Below are 23797 nucleotides of genomic sequence, written 5' to 3'. Positions count from 1 at the left end.
AACCACATCCTGGAATAGTCTTATCAAGTTAGTTCCTCCCAAGTCCTGAGGGCTCTAGCCTGATGTAGCTAACATTTTCAGCATAGCAGTGAAGTTACAAAATAGGTATTTTTCTCCAAGAAAAAAAATTAAAACTAAGGCTCCAGGACATGATTTAATTTTTCTAAGAGAGGTGCAATGGCAGCAGCAGAAGCACAAGAACATGTGACTAGGTATCACTGCCTTACAAGCTGGAACGTTTTAGACGGTAAAACCGACCAGCCATCTCCGGATGATCAGGGGTCATCATGCAACCCCCCTTCCCCTGCAGCACCTGGTGTGGAGACTTGAGCACACAGGTACACCACAGACTCTTACTGGATGGATCAGGGAGTGAAACTATGCTTGAATGAGGCCCAGTAGTAAAGGCATCCTTAGTTCCAAGCTGAGTTTCTTGTCTTTAAAAAAGAGGGAGTCTTAATCATTCTGTCCCTTATTCAGAGAGGGACCCTTGACCACCTGTGTCTGCTGTCATGGGGGTCAAACTCACGTGACAGGAACCAGGCAGGGTACATGGAAGCACTGGAAATATTCCACCTCTTGTGCTGGGTCATGGGTTCACAGCATTAATTTTATTATTGTACTTCATAGCTCACGAGCACAAATTTAAAATATTTTGTTTTGTTTTAATATGCCAAAAATAATAAGTCCAAAATTATAGTTAGTTTTTTTGTGATGAAGAAATGGGGCCATTAGGGGATATTTAAGTACTACAAAGGACTATATCATATCTGACAGGACAGAAATATAATACATTTGGAACTTTGTTATAAAAATTGACTGCTAAGCAAATATATTGAAAATAACTTAAGAGTAGCAACTAAAATAAAAGCATAACCTATAGCTTCTAAAAGAGAAAATAAAAGGTAGTTCTGAAAACTGTCAATTTAGCAAAAGGGAGAAGAAAAAAAAGTATTAAATAGAAAATACTATTAAAATAAGGCTAATTGTATCAGTAATCACACTCAATGTAATCAGATTAAACTCACTGATCATTAAAATAGGTTTTAGAAAAATAAAACTGTGTACTGCTTACAAGAGGGATATTTAACATAAAGTTGTAAAGAAAACTGAAAATGAAAAGATAGAAAAAGATACAGCAGGAAAATATTAACCAAAGAAAGCTGGTCTAGCCATATTACCAACAAATAGAAATTAAGGCAGAAGTTTAAAGAGGGATACTACATAATAATAAAAGAGATAGTCACCAAGAACATAAAATAATCCAAAACTTGGATACACGTTAACATGACCTACTCAAAATATCTGAAAATATTAAGAAATTTGGAGGATATGACATAGCCATTGCAGTAAAAACTGACAGAACAGTCAAAAAATTAAGATAGAGACATTTGAATAGCATCATTAATAAAGTTGAATTAATTCACAGATAGAAAAACCCTTTATTCAACAAATAGAGATATATTTAAAAAAATTTTTTTGTGGAAAGTTTCAAAACTGACTACATTATTAACTACCAAACAAGTTACAACAAGCATGGAGGAGTCAGTAACAAAGGCATCGCAGTAATCCACAATGGAGAAAAGAACATACAGTCATTTCAACAAGTGGAGTTGGAACACCTGGACATCACTACGGGGTGAAAAAGAGCCTTGATCCCTTTACTACACCATACATAAAAATGAGCCTGAGATTGACTTACAGGTCTAAAAGTAAAATTTAACAACAAACTTTCCAGAAGAAAACAAAGTATCTTCAACCTGGGATTAGGTAAAGATTCTTAGAAGACAGAAGGCAATAACCATCAATAAATTAGACTGCATCAAAACTAAAATTTGTGCTCAAAATTTAGCTATGAAAATGAAGAGAAAAGCCACAGATTGGGAGAAAATATTCTCAAAACCTGATAAAGGACTTGCAACAAGAATATATAAAAAAACTTCTACAACTCAGTAACTTTTCAAAAGTCAACCTAATTAAAAGTGGGAATGAGACTTAACTAAACAGTCACAAAAGATTTTAAAAGATGGCCAATCAGCAAATAAGAATTCAACATTATTAGGCATGGAGAAGTTAAGTGACCATAAGACAGTACTACTCACCCACTAGAATTAAAAGACTGGCATAAATATTACCAAGGATTTGGAGTAATCAGAACTTTCATGTTGCTTGTAGGAGTAATTTTTAAGAAAATATCTAGATGTATCTTATGAAAGTAAACACACCATTGTTTTGAAGGTTCTAGCAGGACAGTTAGGCTAGTAAAACAAAAGGCATTCAGATCGGAAAGAAAGTAGTAATGATACGATCTTGTACATAGAAAATCCTAAAGCATCTACAAAAAAAACTGTAAGAGCTCATAAATGAGATCAGCAAGATTGCAGGATACAAACTCAAAATACAAAAATAAATTTTATTTCTATATCCTAGCAATGAACAACCCAAAAATGAAAGTAAGGAAACAATTCTATTTGCCAGAGCATCCAAAAAAAAAAAAAAAAATTCAGGAGTAAATCTAACAAAAATGTAAAAGACGTACACTAAAAACTACAAGATATTGTTCAAAGAGGTTAAAGAAAATCTAAATAAATGCAAAGACATCTTATGTTAATGGATTAGAACACAAAGTTGTTAACATAATATTCCCCAAATTGATCTACAGGTTCATTACAACCATTATCAAAATCCCAGCTGGTGCTCCCACACCACCTGAAGTTAACAAGCTGGTCTTGAAATTCATATGAAGATTCAAGGGACCAAGACAACCAAAACAATCTTGAAAAATAAGAAAGTTGGGGGAGTCACACTTCAGAGTTACAGAAATCAAGACAGTGTGCTGCTGGCATAGGACAGATGTGTATCAATGGAATAGAACTGCGAATCTAGAAATAAATCTCACAATTAGTCAGTTGATTTTAGAAAAAGACGCCAAGACAATTCAATGAGAAAAAAATATTCTTTTAAACAAATTCTGCTGGGACTACCAGACATCCACAAGCAAAAGAATGAAGCCCTACCTCAAATCATATACAAAAATTAAGTCAAAGTGGATCATAGAGCTAAATAAGAGCTAAAACTATAAAACTCTTAGAAGAAAACAAAGGAGTAAATTTTTGTAATCCTAGATCAGGCAATAGATTCTTAGATAGATACTAAATGATGAAGAAAAATTTCAGAATGATGCCTACTGCCCAATACCTTTCAAATAAAATTTAAAATATTCAAAACATATTAAATATTATTAACGGATACATACAGATATGGAAGAAATAAATACCTATCATAATCAATCTCCGAATAGTGGTTACTTTTAGGGAAGAGAGAGGATGGTGAGGAATAAATAGGGCTTGAAAACTATTTGTAACCTTTTGTTTCTAAAAAGAACTCAAACAAATAGGGCATACTTGCCAAAATAAATTTATCATATTTGGAAAAAAAATAAAAAGAACACATTTGAGAAAAGTGGGTATGGGCATCCCATGAATATCTGAAATACTTTACAATTTAACAAATTATATTTTACAAGAATGAGACATCCTTACCATCCTTATCATAAGCATTCATTGCCAGTACAGCACAGGGTGAAAAATGAAGGTAAGTTAAACTAACTGATCTAAAGCTACACTAATCCCAAGAGAGAGTCTGGAAATTACTTTGGGAATAAATACTGACATAAGAACCTTTGTCAAGTCTGTGCCTCCAGAATGAACACTGGAATTTTCCACTTGTTTGTATCCTATACAAATAGTTGTGGCTTATGTTTATTTTAATAAATTCTCTCTCCCTCTCTCTCTGCTCCTAAATCTGTTTTCATCAAATTTTCCCAAGCTGAAATCTCTTGGTTTTTTTTTTTTTCCCCTTTCCCTAGGTTTGCATTTCCTTTTTCCAAGCGACGGTAAATTATTTTCTTTTCCATTTGCTCATAAATCAAACAGTACATTTCTTTGGTTGGTTTTCACTTTCTTCTACATGTTAATTGGTTTGTTTACGTCTTTTCTGCATCTTCACTTGTTCGAAATACAGGGCTAGCATCCAGGTGCTAACAAGTTACAGCTTGACAAGGAGGAAGGTAGCTTGGATAGGCCTCCCAGGAAGACGCACATGCGATGGGGATTTAACAAACCCTCTCACACCTATGTCCTCAAAGAGGGCAGAGGGAGAGGCTGTGGGAGGACATGACTGCTGTCCTTGTTAGAGGGAGGTCAAGGCTGCAGGCACAGGCCCTTCTCTCCCTGCAGCCAGTTCCCCTGGTCTTTCAGAGCCCAGTACGCTGCTTGGCTCAATTACAGGGACAATAAAGAGGCGCCTTTGACCATCTTTTCTTCCCAGCCAACAACAGGCATCACTATCAAGCACCTTCCACTGCCAGGCGGTGTCTCAGGCACCCCATGCTTCTTCAAATTACTCAAATTCCCTGTGAGAGAGGCACTGCTATCTGCACTTCACAGACCAGGCACTGGGTAGAGAAGTGAAGCAACACAGCCAAGGTCTCACCACTGGTTAACGGCAGAGCCAGGACTCCCACCCAGCTGCGGCTGATAGCAAAGCCCTGCCCTTAACCACATGGCTTCCCTTTCTGGCTGCAAAAGCAGCAGCAGCACATGGAACACACTAGTTTTTTGGTGGAAGAGTTGTTCTCCCTCAAAGCTCACCATGCAATCTACCTACCCTGTTATTTATACTCAAGATGGGGCAATGTTTGTCTTCAAGGAAACAAGGTGATGCCTCAAGTATAACATTAATGAGAACAAGCACTTGCACACAGATACATACACTGACACCACATATGGATGCACGGGCGTGCACGGCGGGGCAAGGACAGCTATCTGCTGTGTGTAGCACGAGGAGAGCCCTCGGACGGTGCTCATATAACCACATGCTCTGGAAACCAAGCCCCTACGAGGAAGCGAGGCGTACCTGGATAGGATCCTGCGTCAGTCTCATGGGTCCGATGCGCACCTCCGCAGAAGAGACCTGCTGAATAAAGGACAGCATGTGAGCCGTGGCAAGTCTCAAACTACAGGAACTGACAAATTCTTCCTTACACTGGGTACGACGTCATGCCACTTTGCAGACGCTGAATAAAAGGATCCAATTTATTGACATGGAGACGGTTTATAAAACATGTTGAGCACAATCCTGGTTTTGTAAAAGAATATTTACATTTATGTGCACTGAAATTTCTGGAAGGATATATATCCCCAAATGCTAAGTGGTGGGATTTCAGGTTATTTTTACATTAAGTGCATGGGGTTTTACAATAAGCATGTAGTCGTTACGTCAGAAAACAACCCAACCATTATTTACTGAGCATCAGCTCTGCTGGGCACCATGCCAGGCTGTTATTATTCTGAAATTCAAAAGAGTAAAAGCTTCTCTCATATGCGGGGGCTAAAGCATTTCTGTGATTTAAGACCTGTCCCGATATTTAAATCTCATTTTTTTTATCTTCATGTTTTAGTGTGAGGAATACACAGCTTACTCTTACCCATGTTTACCATGACTAAATTACTTATTTCAGTTGTGTCTCCTCAAAAAAACTGAGTGACACAGTACCAAGACCACGGGGAGCTGAACCCCGCCCCACGACTCCAGGAAGGAAGGGTACGTGCTCACTGGCCAGCTCCATCTCGCTGCCGGCAAGCACAGAGCCAATGTTCGTCTTTATTTTTAATTACTTTACTTGGATTTCTAAAAATGACTTTTCTCTAGACAACTGGATGGAGGTCTTGGCCTCACCTCCACGGACCCAGGTTCATTCTCCTCTAAGAGGCTGCAGTCGTTGTGCCTCTACTTAGAAGTCTGGCCCCATGAGTCGAATGGGACACCTTCAAGAAGACCAGAGACACTGCCATGACCCAAGGGTCAGAGGAGGCGTCGTCAGTTCAACGAAAAAAGCAGAACTTTCTTTAGAATTTGAAGACTAAAAATTTCCCTTTCTCCCTTCTTGCCCCTTAACTCCCGGTGGGCAGGGTATGAATCTTCTAAACAAGATCACGAACTGCTGACATCTTTTTCCTCTGTAAGGCTGATCCCTCCGCCCCACCCTCTGTGGTGGGGTCTCAGGAGGGCAAAGCAGGGCTCTCCTACTCTGCTCAGGAAGGAAGCCTCCCGACACGGGGTCCTCCTGGCAGGCCTGGCCCCACTCTGCCAGTCCCTGAGCCTCTGGACCAGCGATGAGTTCCTTCACTGTTTCACTTCAGGCAAAAGTGACAGTCTCAGATTGCTTTTCTCTAAGCAAAACCATGTCCTGCAGGGTTTGTCCTGATACCAGCGCCCAGTGGATGCACACAGCCCTACAAATTTCACTGGAAGAGGAACATTACAGGCCTCCCGTGTCCCCGGGACTCTGCCCCCACCTACCGCAGCTTCACTCTAAAAGCCAGAACTTCTTGTCTGAAAGAGACACTCCACTTCAAAAGCAGGGCAACCGCCAGCATTCTGCTCAAAAGCTAATGATTAAGAAGTGAAACCAAATTGGTACAGAAAGACAAATGTGATTGATCATCTGAGATACCTCTGCACCCTCCCTGCGGCCACTCTTGGGTATACAGCCTCCACCACACACCCCTTCCAACAAGGCCTCCTGTGCTTTCTCCAGTGAAACTGAGCCTGAACAGGGACATTCAGGGGCAGAAAATAAATGAAATATGAAATCCATAAAAATTTAAAAGGAATAGAATAAAAAGTGACTTGCTTTGGAAGGCTAAGGGACTGGGGGAAGGGAACTGACTGCCCAAGATATAATGATAATTCTCTCCTAACTTATACATTCCTACGTACTTAGAAGAGACCAATATGTGCATGACGTTGTTAAACAGGCCATTTTAACTCTTCCAGGAGAGCACGTGATGACTGTGTGAGCCTGTCTGTCCTCGGCACTGTGCTAGGCACTTCCGTGAGAGTGACCTTGGCGGGAGTCAGGCAACAGCCACTGAGAGACAGCATGGGGTCTGAGAAGCAACCTTCACCCTAGAACACCCTTTATGTGCTGAAAGACAGGAAAGACCCTACAACTCTCTCCTACAGCCACAGGAGGTCCCTACCTGCGTCCAGGATTTTAACCTCTGCCTGATCTAGTCAGCAGGAAGCTGCCACCCTAGGCAGAGTCCAGGAGACGAGCTGCAACGCCGGTGAGCTTTCTCCCAGACCCCTGGCCTCTCCCTCCTGCATCCACCCCCTTGCAGCCCCACCTCCCTGTGCTGTCTCCCCGGTAGCTTAGGGGCCTCGGCTTCCCAGCTCCTCTCGTCCTGACCTACACTTCCCTCCTCGCCTCTTGGCCAGCCTTCTCCTTCTTGGTCTGTGCTCCCAGCCATCAGACCTCGCCTTCTGTGTCCAAGAGAGGTCAGCCATCCCAACAGAACCGGACGCTCTCCTGGTGGGCTCTGCAAGATGGCCCACAGCGTGACCAGCAGCAGGTATGGTCACCGCAGCCGCAGTCTGCAGAGCTCTCCTTCTGACCCAGGAGGCTTAACTGCCTGCGTCCCACCCATTTGGAGAAGAATCATGAACAGAATCATGAACAGAAACAGGAGACCCCTTACTGATGTCTGTGTAGCCAAGCCAAGATTCTCTACTTCAAAGAGTGGATTTGTAGCAACTGCAGACACACAGATCCTCAATTAGTATATTAGCTCCGATTCCAGGAAGTGACCACGTTTGCCAAGGACATAGACGCAAGAAGGAGGTGGGGGCACGGGTGACAGAATTCCAGCTCTGGAGAGGAGGATGGGATGAGAGTGTGAGGAGGCAGACGACTCTCAGCCACTCCGACCACACAGCTCTGCCCTGCGGCCCAGGGAGGAAGCACTGCTGGTCGACAGCGCCGTTTTAACTGTCTATCACATAGTGTGTGTCAAGTATTGATGTGTACACACGTGTGTGCATGGTCACATACACACATACATGTATATATACATGCAGTAGGGTCACCAATTCACCTTCAGATGAGCTGGCTCTTCAAGAGAAGAAAAAAGTCCTATTTGGAGCACTTGCTGACTGTATGGTGTAACTACATTCACCTTGGCTGATCTCAAGCTAGCAACCTAGGTCCCTGAATGTGCAAGTGGGAATCTCTCTCTTCATTCCAAGAGGGTCTGTGGGTGGCAAATTCATTCAGGCTTCACTGACCTGCAAATTTCTATTACCCTCTTTTGTCTGAAAGTTTAGCAAGATACAGAATTCTGATTGACAGAAATTTCGCCTACACGTTGAGGCTGAGAGAAAAGAGATCATCTTTCTAGTTTGGAAGGTGGGGAGATCAAGGAAGTCTTCATGAAGATGAGTGGGTCGTGAACAGGAAGAAGAGGAGACTGGGCTGGGAGAGGAATTTCCAGGCAGAGTGGACAACAGAAGCAAAGGCACGGAGGAAAGAATGCAAAGACGCTCACTGGGGAGAAGAGTCTAGAAAAGCTGGATTGCACAGCATGAAAGGGAGACTGGGCTGGGGTCATCCTTCTAGGATTCTGGAGGGGAAATCCCTTTAGATTCTGTAGGCACCAACCACGCTGCAGGTTTCTGAGCAGAGGATTAATAGGATCAGATTTATGACTTGGGGGAAAAAAAATCAAACATTTGGTTTCCCTATTTTCTGGATAGGCAAAAACAGAGATTTAGCAAAAATAAAACAAAGACACTGCTATGAGTAGGAACTACAGCAGTGAAAGCAAGTGCAGAAAATATACTGCACCCATCAAGAAAATAAATGACCCTCAACGCCCACACAGCTTGGCCTCATTTCAAACGAGCGGGAACGCCGAGACGAAGCCCAGCTGGCGCAGGTACACAGATGAAAGAGACTGAGTCTTGAGAGAAACCAAGGTGGTTCAGATGCTGGGTCACCCGAGATGCACCACGTGGCGGGGAGGGGCTGCCACAGCTCTCGGTAGTTTCAGGAATTGGGTTCAATGACCTGGACTCAAGTCTTAGCGCTTCACTTAAACAAGGAGGAGGGGAGAATTCAGGAGAATTCAGGAGAAGGGGTTGACCTTGAAAGGCCTTCCTCCCTCATCTGCTCAGCACAGCCTACTCACCCACAAGCGCCCCCTCCCCGCCCCGCGGGCTGTTCAGGCCCAGCTGCACCCGGACAGGACTGAAAACTCTCCTCCAGGCTCCTCCTGCGCTTCCAAGGCTTTACTGTATTACTCATTTCAGTATCCTTCTCCCGGGCAAGGTTGTGAGCGTCTTGAGGACCCAGGTGTCTTTTTCATAACTGTATCCCAGCATCGAGAAGGTGCTCACTCGATGCCGATGCTCAGTAAATAGATGGAGTTGAATGAAACTTCCCAAGACCACAGATTTTAAGTCACAGAGTCAGCACTGGGACTTCATCTGTCCTGACGCCCAGTATGCTGCTGCTCGCTCTTTATGTGCCGAGGTGCAGAGCATTAGTTCTGACTGCACTGCCCATCTTTCTGTTATGGGTTTTGGGACTTTATTCCAATTTTGCAAATAGACCCAGCACCTGGCAATCCCTGCTCACATCGTAGCAGTCTGTGCTACTGCTAACGGCAGCCGCCAGGGCTAAGAAGAAGGAAAAGGGGAGTCTGTCTGTGTGGGTGGGTAGGGAGCTTCCATAACTTCTACCTTCCAAAGATGAGCTCCGAGCCTGAATCTTCCCTGACTTTTACAACTCCATGGGAATCCCTTCCTCCCCACCATCTGCTGTACTGAGTGTTCACGCACAGGTGCTCACACACACAGCTCAGGGCAAAACCGACTTCACTTCATGAAAGGGGGACTCCATCGTAAAGATCATTTTTATGTTTAAATGCCATGAATCAGCTCTGCCTGCTGCCCTGGCGGCTCTGATTTTAAAATAATATTTACATCTCTCAAGGTGTCCCCTGTCTACCCTTGACTCCCAGGCCAAACTTCTTTCTTTATTCCTTTGAGCTCTGGGTAAGCAACAGTTCTATTTGACTTGTGCCTGTTAAATGGGCCCAGGCCTGCCCTCTGGCTTTGGGCAGAAGGCACCAGCATTGCAGCCTCCACATGCCCCACCCTGAGGCCGGGCATCCCTGCTCCAGACTGGGGACCCCTGGCTCACCCTGCCTCACCTTCCAGGCCCACTGTCCTCAGAACATCCAGAAGGCTTTCCTCCTCCTGTCTCTTCTCAGCCTCAGGCCCCAGTGGTCAGCTCTGCTCTCACACCAGTCTCCAGACTCCACTTTGCTTTGACTCCAGCCACGCTCTACAGCCTCCTGGCAACTCTGCTGCCCTGGACCTGTCAGTGCCCAACAGGTGGTCCCTATCCACCCCTTATCTTCCTGCTTCCAATTCTCTGACCTACAAGTTCTCAACATGGCCTTCATAATAGAAATAACTGAAGAACTTTTTAAATCAATCAACACCTGGGACCTATTTCAAACCAAGAGAATCAGTATCTCTAAGGATGGGGCCCTGGCATCAGCATTTTAATCTTTTCAGGTACAACTAGGGTTGAGAACCACTCATTTATTCGTCCAAGCAGACATGTCTATTGTCAACTTTAGACCCTGTTACACATTCATTTATTCAACAGGTATCAATGGAGCACTTACTGTGGGGAAGGCACCAAAACCCACCCGGACTCAGCCATCACACCTGAACCCCAGACACCCAGTTTTTTGCAGATACACCCTCCAAAAACACAAGATTACCACTTAGGCAAGAGGAAAATACAGTCCTTTGCATTTGATGAATTATTCCCCCCAAACAGTATCCCTAAATTAGAATCAAAATAAGAAAATTTTTATAGTCTTTTTTGGTTACATACACACATATTATATATGGAAGATTACTCATAGTCATGAGATGCTCACAGTGGGTAGATCTACTAAATTTGTGTTTTATGCTCTGCTGTTTGGAACATTAATTTGGCAGCATGAGATTTTATCACATAAATACAAACATAAATATCTACTCATCAAAATATACAACCATAAAAGATTAATTACTTGACTTTAAAACTTCTGTTCACCAAAAGCAAAAAAACACTAATAAAAGAGAAAAAAAGATAGGTGGTAGCCTAGAAACGACATCAACATTACAAGAAACCAATGAGTATTAGTAACGGGAATGGAACAAAACCCTTAAAAACATCAGTAAAAAGACAACCAAAAAGAAAGCTGTTACATCCAGAAGGAACCCTACTCCAAAATGACACCTGCACCCCAGTGTTCACTGCAGCACTATTCACAACAGCCAAGACGTGGAAACAGATTAAATGTCCATCAGCAGATGACTGGATAAAGATGTGGTACATTTATACAATGGAATAATACTCAGCCATAAAAACCGACAACATGATGCCATCTGCAGCAACATGGATGTCCCTGGACGTCCCTGGACAATGCAATTCTAAGTGAAGTAAGCCAGAAAGAGAAAGAAAAATGCCATATGAGATCGCTCATATGTGGAATCTAAAATAAAAAATAAATAAATAAATACAAAACAGAAACAGACTCATAGACATAGAATACAAACTTGTGGTTGCCAAGGGGGAGGGTGATGGGAAGGGACAGACTGGGATTTCAAAATGTAGAATAGATAAGCAAGATTATACTGTATAGCACAGGGAAGTATATACAAGATCTTATGGTAGCTCACAGAGAAAAAAATGTGACAATGAATGTATGTATGTTTATGTATAACTGAAAAATTGTGCTCTACACTGGAATTTGACACAACATTGTAAAATGATTATAATTCAATAAAAAATGTTAAAAAAAAAAAGCTGGGCAAAAGATTTGAAAAAAGAAATTCACAGAAGAGAAAATACCAATATCAAGAGATGCTCAGTCTTCAGTAATCAGGAGAATAAAACTTTCCAATTACAATGAGTTGCTATGTCACAACCAGCTTTTCTTTGATCAGCAGGGTAGTAGAACCAGGAAGGCACACACTATCTGGCATGGGCAAGGAGGAGACCCCCATGAAGTCATACACCTTTGATGGAGATGTGAATTGGTTCAGCCACACTGCAGAACACTGGGGATTTCTACTAAAGACAAAGAGATGTACGTCCTACAATCCACCTCCTTTGTGGCTTGATCTCTAGCATACATGAGGAGGCACTTACAAGAATATCTGGAGCATATTTATAACCAAAATTTGAAAACAGCTTAATTTACAGTCCATGGTGGGAGGGTATAGCTCAAGTCGGGGGAGGGTATAGCTCAGTGATAGAGTGCATGCTTAGCATACACAAGGTCCTGGGTTCAATCCCCAGTACCTCCTCTAAAACTAAATAAGTAAACCTAATTACTTCCCTCCACCAAAAAATTTTTAAAAAAAAGGTATGTCCACAATCCATTATTGTATACTACTAGAACAATTAATGTATCGAGAAATATCCATACAATGGAATCTTATACCACAATGAAAATAAATCCACTAACGCTATGCATTCAAAATGGATGACTCAAACATCAAGCAAAATAAGCCTTAGAAGAATACATACATTAGAAAACCACCTATGGTTTTAAAATGTTTAAAACAATATTGAATACAGTTTAGGAATATATTATAATAGTACAAAGAAATGCTTATAAGTTCCCAGTTGAGGTAAGTGGTCCTGCTGGTGAAGAAGGGGGTGTATTCAGGGAAGAAAATACCAGGGGCTTCGAGTATTGTTCATTATCCATTTTTTTTAAGCAGTGAATAGTGAGTACATAGATGCTTACAGAATTATATTTTCTGGTTGGTTGATATCTCAAATACCACAAAATAAATTTAAAATACAATTTTTTGGGAAAAGTCTATTTTGTATTTTGGGGTTAACATTCATTGAGCAGTAGTCACTATATAAATATTCTACATATGCTATTTCTTTCTAGTAAAGCCTTTATTGGGTAACATAAGATGCTGTATTTAAAATTCCTCAGAATATGGATAGAGTTTCCCTGAAACTTGGTAAAATGAAATCATAGGAAACGGGGCTGGGACTCAGGGGATCTTGTTCAAAATTGCTCTGTGCCTTGGTGAGAAGAGAGAACTGACAACCCACTCTCCACATGCACCATCCCATGTAACAGGCACAGCAGTCCCACTTCCTTAAAGCTAAAGAAGTTAAAGCTCCAGGGTTACACTACTCATTCGAGGGCTGGAGTTGAGATGCAGGCCCAGACCTGCCTTACTGGGATGGAGTGTCATGCATTTATTTACTCACTTACGTCTCACTTGTTCCAGAAAGGGTTTAAGACGGTAGGTATACAAAGAGGCTTTAAGTAAAAGCTGTAAAACACTTATAAACAAGGTGTGGGGGATCTGGGCGAGCACGGGGGAGATGAAGCAAGCGGGGAGATCGGTACTCGTCGCGTCTGTCACAGCCAATGCAGTCAGTGCGGTGAGGGGGGACGTGGCCCGCAGGCGTCCCCAGGCGCTGGACCGGACACAGCAGTGCACTTTGCAGCACCGCCCCTCATGATGCCCCCACCCCATGCCGTCCCCCAGTCCCCACTGTCACTGCTGGGGACAAGGCTGTTCTTTCTTAACATTCCATGAGCCTCACTGCATGAGCGGAGAAGAGGATGATGAATCCCACGGTGCTTGGACAGAGGCCATCCTCTGGTTAGCACTGAAATGGTCATTAATGATACACGCAGATGTCATCCCCGAGGCCTTCAGATCCACACAGACAAGGTGGCCAGCAGAGTCTAACGGAGCAGCAGTCCTCCGCAGAAATATCAGATGAAGGAGAAATTATCTAAATAACATAGTCGTTTCATCTACAGCCATCAGAAAAAGAACTCAGCCTGCTGTCAACTATGTGTTAACAAGGGAAGAAAAAAAGGATCTAGTACACAATCCATGAAATGGTGAGCACCCGAAGGAGGCTGGCACAAGGAAGCCTCAGAGAGAATTAGCTGAGGGGAGAAACCCTCATGCACTATAGAATTATGATTATATCAAAAGGCTTTACATTAGGGGCCGTGCAAGACTCGCAGCATCAAGCATTATTAACCTAACAATTCAGCCACAGTGTCACCGGGCCGGGCGTGTGTGTAAACATAACACCGTTTCCAGATTCCAAAGGTCAATCCCAGAGCCTGACTTGGAGAACAGAGGAATTTAAAGGCAATCGCAAAATGTGACATCCTTCAACTAACTTCCTTCCTTTTATTAGGGATATTACTGATAATAGAAACAGCCGGATGACTTCAAGCCTTTAAAATTACATTGTGCAATAGAGGACGAGCAAAGAACGTCGATCTCTGATTATTCAGGAGGCAATTATCCGGACCATGGAAAAACCCAAGCACTTCTGATGCTGTTCCATCCTGCTATGCCTTCTCCTTAACATTATGAATTTGAGAGAAAGTGGGGAGGATGATACTCAACTCAGCCAGTTCTGCTACATGGTCAGCAGTTCTGGTAAATAGATTTGATGGGCAAGGAAACAGAAACCATCTGCTGAAAATGAGTTTTAGAGATTTCCTGTGGATTTCAATTATCCATGCTGCCTCTGTTCTCAGTATTACCATTGCTAAGCTCGGACTGCCTTAGAGAACCAGCAGCCCAATATCTTCCCTGCTTGGCTCCGGGGGAATCTCACACTAGAGCCCCAGTGACCGTGAAGCGACTCTGAAGTTTCAGCCACATCTAGTACCACACCAGAATTCAACCACGCTTGCTTTCCTGACTCTGGCATGGCAGGGCCACTCACACGGGGTGGACTGCCACCGTCAGACCCTGAGTCCACGGATTGCAGGGACGCCAAGGGTGAAGACTCCGCGTGGAGTGTTGACTCCCATTTAAAAGCTAATCCCATTTCAACAAATCCCATTTAAAAGTAAGAAACTGGTGAGAAGTCACCCACAAAATGCAAATGCCCACTTTTTTGAAAAGGAATTTTACTTCCCTGGCAAAAATGAACAGTCATTCGTAAAATGCACAGTGCACATCCTAAAGATGTAAAATCTAATGATCTACTGTATTGTACAATTCGAACCGCAACACTTTTAGAAGCTTACCATCCAGACAGCTGCCCCTGAGACCAGCAGGCCGTACCCTGGAAGGCCCCGGGCCCTGCATCGCTCCCCGCCCCTCCACCGCTTATCTATCGAAGGCACTCATGGCGGGGGCTGGAGGGCAAGTCTCACTGTGCTTGGCCCTCTGGGTCCACCGCAGCTTACATCAAAAGCCAAGATGCTCAATAAAAAAAATGTGAAAAAAAAAAGCTAAGGTGAATAAAAAAAAAAGAAAAAAAAAAAAAAGCCAAGCCAAGGTGGTAACACCAGCACCCACAACCTTACTTCTTAAAAAAAAAAAAAAGGTATTTTTTAAGATTGAGGGAGGAAGACAGGGGAGCACTGTGAGGGTGGAAACTCTACGGGCGTGTGGCTGAGCTGAGGAAGGGTGCCCAGGGCAGCGCCCGCCCTTCTCCCAGAAACCCAGAGAGTTGGAAAGAGGCAGAGAAAGAAAACTCTCAAGCCCAGCAAAAGATTAGGTAAGTCCCCAAAGGTCATTTTCTATTCAACCGAAATACATTTCCTTACTTTTTATCCTATCTTGGACCCTCGCACAGCTTCCTCTTCTCTTGGCTGGACAACAGGCTGAGTGACGTGCTCTCATCTGACTGAGGAATGGAAGCAAAAGGCTCCTGTTTGCTTATTTGAAAGTTCTGCCCACGTGCTCCCTCTGATGAGCCTCAGGCTCTCACCTCTCCGTGCTCCCGTTAAATACCTTCACCTGAGAGCACAGCGCTCTGCAATCAATTCAACAACGGTGGTAAGCAGCAAGCCCGAGGTACTTGCAGGGTGCCATGGAAACTCAGGCGAGATGGGAATCCAGGCAAACTCCTAGGAAATCACACCGGAGTTCAGTGATGAAGGAGGCGTGAGGCTGCGGCAGATGAAGGCTGGTGGAAGGGGCAATTCAGGCGTCAGAATACCACGAGGAACAGTAAAGAACAGAGTTGCTGTGGACAACCACAAGCAGTGTGGGTCTGTGGATGAGACGATGAGGCCGGAGAGGGAGGTAGGAGCCAGGTCACAGGTCACAGCCCTGTGTGGTGAGAAGCACGGGCTTATGAGGAAGACAAAGGGGCAGCCCTGTTGGATGAGTATTTGGTTGGATCATTCTGGTTGAAGTGTGGAGAGATTAAGGAGGTCCAGACTGGAAGACTAGAAACCGGAAAGGAGCTGCTGCCATGATCCATCCCAGTGGGTCTCAAAGTGTGGTCCCTGAACCAGCAGCAGCAGCACCTAGGACTTACTAGCAATGGAAAAGCTCAGGCCCACCCCAGACTTGCTGAGTCAGGAACCTGGGGGTGGGCCCAGCAAGCGTGAACTGACTGGCTCTCCAGGTGACTGTGATGTTCGCTAACGTTTGAGAACCACTGGTGTAGACAAGAGGCGAGTGGTGCCTGCACTAGAAACAGTGGTGGGGTTAGAAGCGGATGAATTTGAGGCAGGTTTAGGTCATAAAATCAACTGAGATGTGTGGGCGAAGGAGGGGAAAGAGGGAAATTCAAGGATTTTGGTTTGAGGGACTAGGTGGAGCTGGCAAGAAGTCAAGCAGGCTTGCAGAGGGATGATGAGTTATGTGCTGGATGTGTGGAGTTTGAGATGCCTCTGGGCCATCCGACTTGTCAGGCTGTGGGACAAATGAGAAGGAAGCTCAGGGAACAACACCACCAGCTCAGAGGAGAGGTGGTTAAAAACATGCCATCACTCAGCAGGAGACCAGAGGCAGAACTCTGGAGACACCAGTATCAGAGGGCCAAGGAGAGGCAGGGAGGCCTACAGAAGAACTAGAAAGAGGAAAAAGAGAAGAAAAAGGGAAACAAGCTGGCTGTCCCTCCAGTACCTCCACAGGGCAGAGCTAAGTAGGTTTTGTCCTCCTGACTTAATATTAGGGTATCTCTTTATATAACTCACCAGCATCAATTAGAGAAAACCAATACATCATTATCTCAAGAGACGCCAAGGTGGCATTTTGATAAAATTCAACATTTATTTAAAAAGTTCCTTTACTGACAGCCTCTCCAACATCCATTTCCCTCTTCTCTCTTCCCAGGGGTCCTGACTCCTGTTTGGGAATCTATGTGGTTCTAAAGAAAACATGTCAATTTATACGCCTATGGCTAAGTATTTGATTTCCCCGGCTACAGTGACTGGTGAGAGGTAGTCAAGTGAGTTAGGCCGGTCCAATCAAAGTTTTATCTCAGGAATTTTGCTAGTAATGCTGAGAAAAGGCTGTTTCTCTCCCCCTCTCTTTCTCTAATTCTCTCCCTGGTTCTCAAAAGGAACATTCCTCCAACAAATGTTGGCTGACAACCCACTATATTCTAGTCAACATGGGGGGGCAAACATTGCTCACTACTATACAAGCTAATAGTGTGATTTGGATTTGAACTCAGGCTCCCTGCCTTCAGAACCTGTGCTTTCACATATGACATCACACGCCAGACTACCTGAGTGTCATCAAAGAAGACTGACATAAATGGAATGATATGCTACTTCCCGGATGGGAAGCCAGGATTTAAAAAGTGTCAGGTCTCCCCTAAATCAAATAATATGTTAATTTCTATAAATATCTGGGCACAGCTTTTTTAATTTGTAAAATGATTCTCTAATCCACATGGAAGAATAACTGCCAGCACCTGGCTAACAACATTATGAAGGAAGAGTTACTTTGCTCTGCCAGAAATAACAATAGATTTCAAAGATAAACACCAAAACGGTGTTTATAAGTGTGGTCCTAGCAGAGAGTTTGATGAAAGATAACAGAAAGCTTAGGAACATGCACACAAACATGAACATATATGTGAATATATATACTTTTCAGTTCTTAGTTTTTTTGTTATCTTTCATTGATCCCTCTGTTAGTACCATGCTGTTCTAGAAGTATGATTTTAGTGAACAGTAGAAGTGTGATTTTATATTAGTGGGGAAGAAGTGAATAGATAATCCAATAATCTCAATAGTAATAGGATAAATGGTTAACATGTGAAAAAAATTAAGGTAGCTCCATGAATCATGGTATATATCCAAATTACTTCCAGATGAATTAAAATTTTAAATGAAAAAAATGAGAATGTTGAAAAAAATATGTAAGTGAACACATATCATTCAAGGGCCTAGAAGGCCCTGCTAAGAATAATACCAAAGACATAAACACTGAAGGAATAATTGTCAGATTTTTAATAATAAAAATAAATATATAAAAAGCATAATAAATATAAAAATATAAAACAAAGAAATAATATTAGTAATATATGATGGAAAAGGAGTTAGCATCCTTACAAGAGTTTTTAAAAACTCTAATGAGACAATTAGAAAAAAGGCAGGCATCCCAATTTAAAAATGCAACAGTATGAAAAAATGCTCAATATCACTAATTATCAGAGAAATACAAATCAAAACTACAATGAGGTATCACCTCACACCAGTCAGAATGGCCATCATTCAAAAGTCCACAAATGACAAATGCTGGAGAGGCTGTGGAGAAAAGGGAACCCTCCTACACTGCTGGTAGGAATGTAGTTTGGTGCAGCCACTGTGGAAAACAGTATGGAGATTCCTCAAAAGACTAGGAACAGACTTACCATATGACCCAGGAATCCCGCTCCTGGGCATATCTCCAGAAGGAACCCTACTTCAGGATGACACCTGCACCCCAATGTTCATAGCAGCACTATTTACAATAGCCAAGACATGGAAACAGCCTAAATGTCCATCAACAGATGACTGGATAAGGAAGTTGTGGTATATTTATACAATGGAATACTATTCAGCCATAAAAACGACAGCATAACACCATTTGCAGGAACATGGATGTCCCTGGAGAATGTTATTCTAAGTGAAGTAAGCCAGAAAGAGAAAGAAAAATACCATATGAAATCGCTCATATGTGGAATCTAAAAAAAAAAAGAACATAAATACAAAACAGAAACAGACTCACAGACATAGAATACAAACTTGTAGGGAGGGCACTGGGAAGGGATAGACTGGGAGTTCAAAATTTGTAGATACTGACAGACATATGTAGAATAGATAAACAAGATTATACTGTATAACACAAGGAAATACATACAAGATCTTGTAGTAGCTCACAGCGAAAAAGAAAATGTGACAATGAATATATGTATGTTCATATATAACTGAAAAATTGTGCTCTACACTGGAATTTGACACAACATTGTAAAACGACTATAACTCAATAAAAAAAAAGTTTAAAAAAATGCAACAGTAAAGGACAGGGAATTCACAAAACCAACGCACAAAAAAACAGGCTGTAAAAATTATGCAACAATGCTCAGCCTCTCTGTCAATCCAAAAATGCAAATCAAAACTAGATTCCACTTTTGCTCATCAAATTCCAAAAATTTTACAATAATCCTCAGTTGCTGTTAAAGGTCTGAGGAAATCAGTATTTTCCTTGTTGGAGGGAGAGAAAAACTGTCCCAGTGACTCTGGATCCCATAACAGACACCAAATGCCTTCCTGGGCCTGGGAAACTTAAGTGGTTAGAACCTTAAAATGTTTTGAGACTCTTTAAATTGCTGTGCCCTTTATTCTGTTGATATATCTACTATAATACAGGCATACCTCATTTTATTGCACTTTGCTTTACTGTGCTTCACAGATACTGTGTTTTTTTTTTTTACAAATTGAAGGTTTGTACCAATCTTACATTGTCAGATAATGGTTAGTATTTTTTTTAAGCAATAAAGTATTTTTGATTAAAGTATGTAACTTTTTTTAAGACATAATGCTGTTGCACACTTAGTAGACTACAGCAGAGTACAAACGTAACTTCATTACGCACTGGGAAGCCAAAAAATCGGTGTGATTTGCTTTATTGCAATATTCACTTCATTGCAGTGGTCTGGAATCGAACCTACAACATCTCTGAGGTATGCCTGTATTTATCATGTAATAATTTTGTTGCCAGAACCACAAACTGTTGTGGGCAAGAGGACCCTAGGACACAGATGACAACTCTCTCCAACTGTAGCCAGAGAACCAGTAAATGATCAGCTGTGACAAGATGCAGCCAAGCACCCAACACCCAAATCCATCTGCTACAACCAAGACTCACAGATATTTGGTGAGTGGGTGTTTAATTTAATATATCATTAAAAAGCTAAAAAAGCCCTTGGTAAATGGGAGATTACTCTGCTCCCTGGCACAAAACACAGGCTGCTGGAGAACTAAAGTTGTCAATGTTGCTATTTGGTAAAAGGTTTTTAATGTAACATCAAATCTGGAACTCCTTTTCCCTACGTGTCACTGGGGGTTAATAACACATGCCCCTTGGAGAGGGCAGATAGATGCTGGGTCTGTATTTTCATGGATGCATCTCCAGTGCTTGGCACAGCAGGCAGCTGATAAATGATAGATATGATGATGATGATCACTCATTCATTCTTTTGGAAAATCCTTACTGAGCCACGCAGTGAGCCAGAAGCTGAACAGGGGCCTTACATTTGTAATCTAACTTAATAAGCTGGATCATCCTAACATAAGTTCTCTCTTTAGCTTGTATTAAAATGTAGTCCCAAAACATTTGACTTGCTCACATGAAAACACAAATGTCAACTTCTGGATTAGCTAACTTTACCACCCCCTCTCCCCCCAGTATCACAGGAAATCAAGTACTGCTCTACATCTTCACTTCACTATCACGACATCGTCTCCTAGACTCTGACCTCGTGGTGAAGGATGATTTCCAACAATGTGGGAACTGGAAGGCTCCCAAGGGGTCCTCATCTTTAACCCTTTCATTTTACAGATTACCAGACAAGGCTTAAGAGAGTATGTGGCATGTTCAAGGTTGTACACAAGTAAGATGTCGCAGTGGGATAAAGTTGAGGTCTCCAGGCGCCCAGGCCAATGATACTTCCACCCTGCCCCCACTGTTTCTTCCTAGTAACCACCAACAGGCTTTCCCTTCTGAAACAGAGGCAGAAAACACCACTTCTTCAGCCCGTTCAAAGAAAAGATATTGGAATAGATGAATTAATGGGCAGCTTCATTCACAGTTTCTAGCTTATGATTCTGCTTATAATTTAACATACAGACCTATAAATATATACCATGTGCTTGAGAGAATGGCAGGTAAAACACAAAAGTTAAAAGCCCTTCTGAGCAATTCTGAAAGAGATTATGAATTATTTTTAAATAAAGAGGATAATCATGAGTTTAGAAATTTTCTCAAATGCCTCATTTTATCATTTTCCTCTACATCTTATTCTCCAGAGCCTTCTGCAGAATCTGACATAATATACCCAGCCATAAAAGAAGGCAGATTAATTAAGCAGTCTATGAAGGCACTCTACTAGAACATATGTCTTTTGGTGTGGATTTACTTATTAGCCAAAGACAAGATATAAGTGGCAATGTAAAAATTGAGAGAAAAAAAGGAAAGCAATGAAGGAGGGAAGGGGAAAGCAAGTAATTCATTGCCCACAGATCTGTAGTCTAAGAAATGCTAAAATAATAATTTCAAGATCAAGGAAATGACGCTAGTAGAAACAACTATTACTGAGTGAATGGAGAATATCAGAAGTACTAAATATAAAAGTTTATTTTATCTGGGTTAATATAAAAGAATACATGTACAAGGTAAAACAAAAAGGCTTTTCAAAGATAATATAGGAGACTATCTTCATGATGCTGAGGTAGGGAAAGATTTCTTGGACTATCTTAAGCTTCTATTTATCAAAAGATATATTTTCCATTGTCCAAACTGGGATGATTCTTAGAATGAAAGGGAGCAAAATTAGTCATTACTCTGGAAGACTAGGCATCAACCGGGACAGTTAAGGCACAAATTGGGACAGTTAGGCACAAATTGGAAATATGATGACACTACTTATCTATCATAAGTAAATACCCAACAGGAATGCATCTTTGTATGCATCAAAAGATATGTATAAGAATGTTCATAGTAACATTTATAATAGTTGTAAATGGAAACATCCCAATGTCCATTAACAATAGAATAAACAGTGGTATAAGCATGTAATGGAATACTACACAGCAATGAAAATGTATTAAATACTGAAACACACAACATGGATTCATCTCTGAAATGTAATATTAAGCAAAAGAAGTCAGACACAAAATAACATATGCTTTATGATTTTACTTATAGAAGGCTCAAAAACAGGCAACACTACTGTATGACTTTACAAGTCAAAATAGTAAGAGGGAATAATGATTGAGAGGGGTTTCTGGAGGTACTGCTTCTATTTCTTAACCTGTGTGATAGTTACAAATATGTCTACTTTGTGATAATTCATCAAATAGTATATTTATGATTTTCAAACTTTTCTGTTTGCGTACTGTTTTTCAATTTAAAAGCTTATAAAAAAGAAACCTAGACCTAAATGTAAAAATGCAAAACTATAAAACTTCTAGAAGATAACAGAGGAGAGAATCCAAATGACTTTTTAGAAAGAACATCAAAGTCACAACCCATAGAAGAAGTAACTGTTGCTATGTTGGGCTTCATTATAACAGAAAACATCCATCTGTTCTGCAGAAGACAACATCAAGAGAATGAAAAGAGAAGCCACAGACTGAGAGAAAGTACTTTCAAAGGACACATCTGATAAAGGACTGTTATCCAAACCATCCAAAGAACTCTTAAAACTCAACAATATGAAAAACTACCCAGTTAAAAAATGGGCAAAAGACATAAGCAGACATCTCACCAAAGTAGATACAGAGATGGCAAATAAGCAGATGAAAAAATGCTCCACATCATATGCCATTAGGGGATTTCAAGTTAAAACAATGACATACATACATCTATCAGAATGCTGAAAATACAAAATATGATCAATACCAAATGCTAGTGAGGATGCGGAACAACAGGAACTCTCATTTATTGCTGCTGAGAACACAAATGGTATAGTCATTCTGGAAGACAGTTTGGTGGTTACTTATAAAACTAATCAAACTTATACCATACAATTCAGCAATCATGGTTTCTGGTATTTACACCTAAAGGAGTTGAACACTTATGTCCACACAAAAACATGCGCCTGAATGTTTAGAGCAGCTTTATTTATAACTACCAAAACTTGGAAGCAACCAAGATGTTCTTCAGTAAGTAAGTGGATAAATAAACTGTGGTACATCTAGACAATGAAATACTACTCAGTGGTAAAAGGATACATAGTCTCAAGCCATGAACATACATGGAAGAACTTTAAATGCATATTACTAACTGAAAGAAGCCAATCTGAAAAGGTTACATACTATATGTTTGCAATTATATGACCTTACGGAGAAGATAAAACCATGGAGACAGTAAAAAGATCCATGGTTGCTAGGGGTTGGTGGGGGAGGATGAATACACACAGAACTGAGGATGTTTAGGGCAATGAAACTATTCTGTATGATATTACAATGGTGGATACGTGTCATGATACATTTGTCAAAACTCTACAATGTACAAGAGCAAGAGTGAACCCTAATGTTCACTCTTGAAGCTGGAGGAATAAACCTCGCAGACTTCAGACAATACTACAGAGCTACAGTAATCAAAACAGCATGGTACTGGCACAAAAACAGATATATGGGATCAGTGGAACAGAACAGAGAGCCCAGAAATGAACCCACAGACTTACAGTCAATTAATCTTTGACAAAGGAGGCAAGAATATACAATGGAGTAAAGGCAGTCTTTTCAGCAAATAGTGGTGGGAAAACTGGACAACGGCATGTAAATCAATGAAGTTAGAATACTCCCTCATATCATACACAAAAACAAACGCAAAATGGCTTAAAGACCTAAACATAAGACAAGCACTATAAATCTCTTAGAAGAAAACATAGGCAAAACATTCTTTGACATAA

General features: G+C 41.5%; 1 protein-coding gene across 7 annotated transcripts in view; it reads right to left on the bottom strand.

Annotated features, from left to right (window-relative positions):
- The window catches only part of PDE8B (phosphodiesterase 8B), a 283468-nt gene that overhangs the window by 98448 nt on the left and 161223 nt on the right, over positions 1–23797 (bottom strand). For 5 of the 7 annotated variants that reach the window (XM_064481744.1, XM_064481732.1, XM_031446942.2 and 2 more), the window contains one exon: positions 4918–4977. In XM_064481744.1, the coding sequence (XP_064337814.1) occupies positions 4918–4977 (60 nt within the window). The remainder of the gene's footprint in view (positions 1–4917; positions 4978–23797) is intronic. The other 2 variants (XM_064481716.1, XM_064481708.1) reach the window with 1 other exon arrangement.

Source organism: Camelus dromedarius, chromosome 3 (genome assembly GCF_036321535.1).
Source record: "Camelus dromedarius isolate mCamDro1 chromosome 3, mCamDro1.pat, whole genome shotgun sequence".
Lineage (NCBI taxonomy): Eukaryota > Metazoa > Chordata > Mammalia > Artiodactyla > Camelidae > Camelus > Camelus dromedarius.
The sequence above is the reverse complement of the archived record's forward strand: the minus strand, read 5'-3'. Positions and strand labels throughout refer to the sequence as shown.